Here is a 1,532-nt window from a genome sequence, read left to right as displayed (position 1 = left end):
GCGGATGGCGGGCGGTGGGGGGTGTTTGGGTTGTTGGTGCGGTATAATGCCTGCCGATATCAACATTAATTGAGGTTAAAAACATATTTGTTGCGTTCTTTGCTTTGGGCAAGATGTGTGAATTTTCCCCCCTGAAACCATGTTAACGAAGCGTTTTAATTACACTTACTACACATTTGTTCATTTTTTTTTTTCCTTAAAGGAAAACTGGAATAGTAAGGTAAGGAAAATGTTTTTATTTATTTTTCTATTTACATATCTCGTGTTACGGAATACATACACATTTTATCACTTATGTACATAAAAAAGGAATTTATATCCCTATAAAATAATCGCAAAGAACCAAAATGTTTTTAACCTCAATTATAATGTGGTGGCCCTTAAAAGGGCCGTTTATATTTTGTACCTACTGTAACCAGGACTATCCGCTGCTTACTTAGAGCTCGTGTATTTGGTTACGGCCTTGGTGCCTTCGCTGACAGCGTGTTTGGCCAATTCACCGGGCAACAGAAGCCGTACGGCGGTCTGGATCTCCCTGCTGGTGATTGTGGACCGCTTGTTGTAGTGGGCGAGCCTGGAAGCCTCGGCCGCGATGCGCTCGAATATATCGTTAACGAAGCTGTTCATGATGCTCATCGCCTTAGAGGAGATGCCGGTGCCAGGATGGACCTGCTTCAACACTTTGTAGATGTAGACCGCGTAGCTTTCCTTCCTCTTGCGTTTCTTTTTCTTGTCTCCCTTGGCGATGTTCTTTTGCGCCTTGCCGGCCTTCTTGGCCGCTTTACCGCTGGTCTTAGGTGGCATGATGCTTTGAATTTGGTGGAACGCAGGTACGGAAGGACCTATTTATGATAGAAATCGGTATTTTTGCTCCCAATAAGACCGGCCCGTCGAAAAGAAATTCCCTTCTCCCACGAATGACGAGGCTGCAAACAACGTATGGCAACTTGCCGACCAATCGTGTGGAATGGAATGGAATGCAAAGTTGGCAGGAGTCTATTACTCCCTACTTTATCGCAGAGCCTGGACAGAGTCCCTTGCTGCTGGATCTTTCTAATCGGGCTTTTTTTTTTTAAAAGGTTATTTTTAATCTCGGATCTAATTTTTCAATTTTTGTCTATTATTATTTTAGTGAATTAAAGACGGATTTAATTGCATTCCAATCCGTTGTTGAACCAGCGTTATCAAACCCATTGCATGGGCCGACCGCGGAAGGCTAGGCTTATAAAGCCTGTCCTCCCGACGTAATTCCCCTTCAGACCGTCCACTGAAGTCCTTTCGGTGCTAACTCTTTAATAGGCTAGCAGGAATACGCCACAACGGGACACTAGCTACAAAGGAGGGAGCAATGCGTCCCCTTTTCCGGAGGAGTCGCTATTGCTGGGTTATTTGTCTTATGTAAGTTTTAAATTAGGAGAGGTTGTGTAGAAGCTCTTCATCCGCTTCTGGTATGGCTGCCCTTCAGGACGCATCTCTGCTGGGCTCTGTTCCGGACTCCAGTCCGTGATGTTGAGACGAGTGGTCTTCCTTCT

At 45.0% G+C, this 1,532-nt stretch overlaps 1 protein-coding gene across 1 annotated transcript; it reads right to left on the bottom strand.

The window, feature by feature from the left end:
- Positions 1 to 376: 376 nt before the first annotated feature.
- On the bottom strand, positions 377 to 895 carry LOC142318388 (histone H2B-like). Its single transcript, XM_075354971.1, has one exon. It carries the CDS (start codon positions 802 to 804, stop codon positions 433 to 435), a length of 372 nt encoding a protein of 123 aa, XP_075211086.1. The 5' UTR covers positions 805 to 895; the 3' UTR covers positions 377 to 432.
- Positions 896 to 1,532: the final 637 nt, after the last annotated feature.

Source organism: Lycorma delicatula, chromosome 1 (genome assembly GCF_047948215.1).
Source record: "Lycorma delicatula isolate Av1 chromosome 1, ASM4794821v1, whole genome shotgun sequence".
Lineage (NCBI taxonomy): Eukaryota > Metazoa > Arthropoda > Insecta > Hemiptera > Fulgoridae > Lycorma > Lycorma delicatula.
The sequence above is the reverse complement of the archived record's forward strand: the minus strand, read 5'-3'. Positions and strand labels throughout refer to the sequence as shown.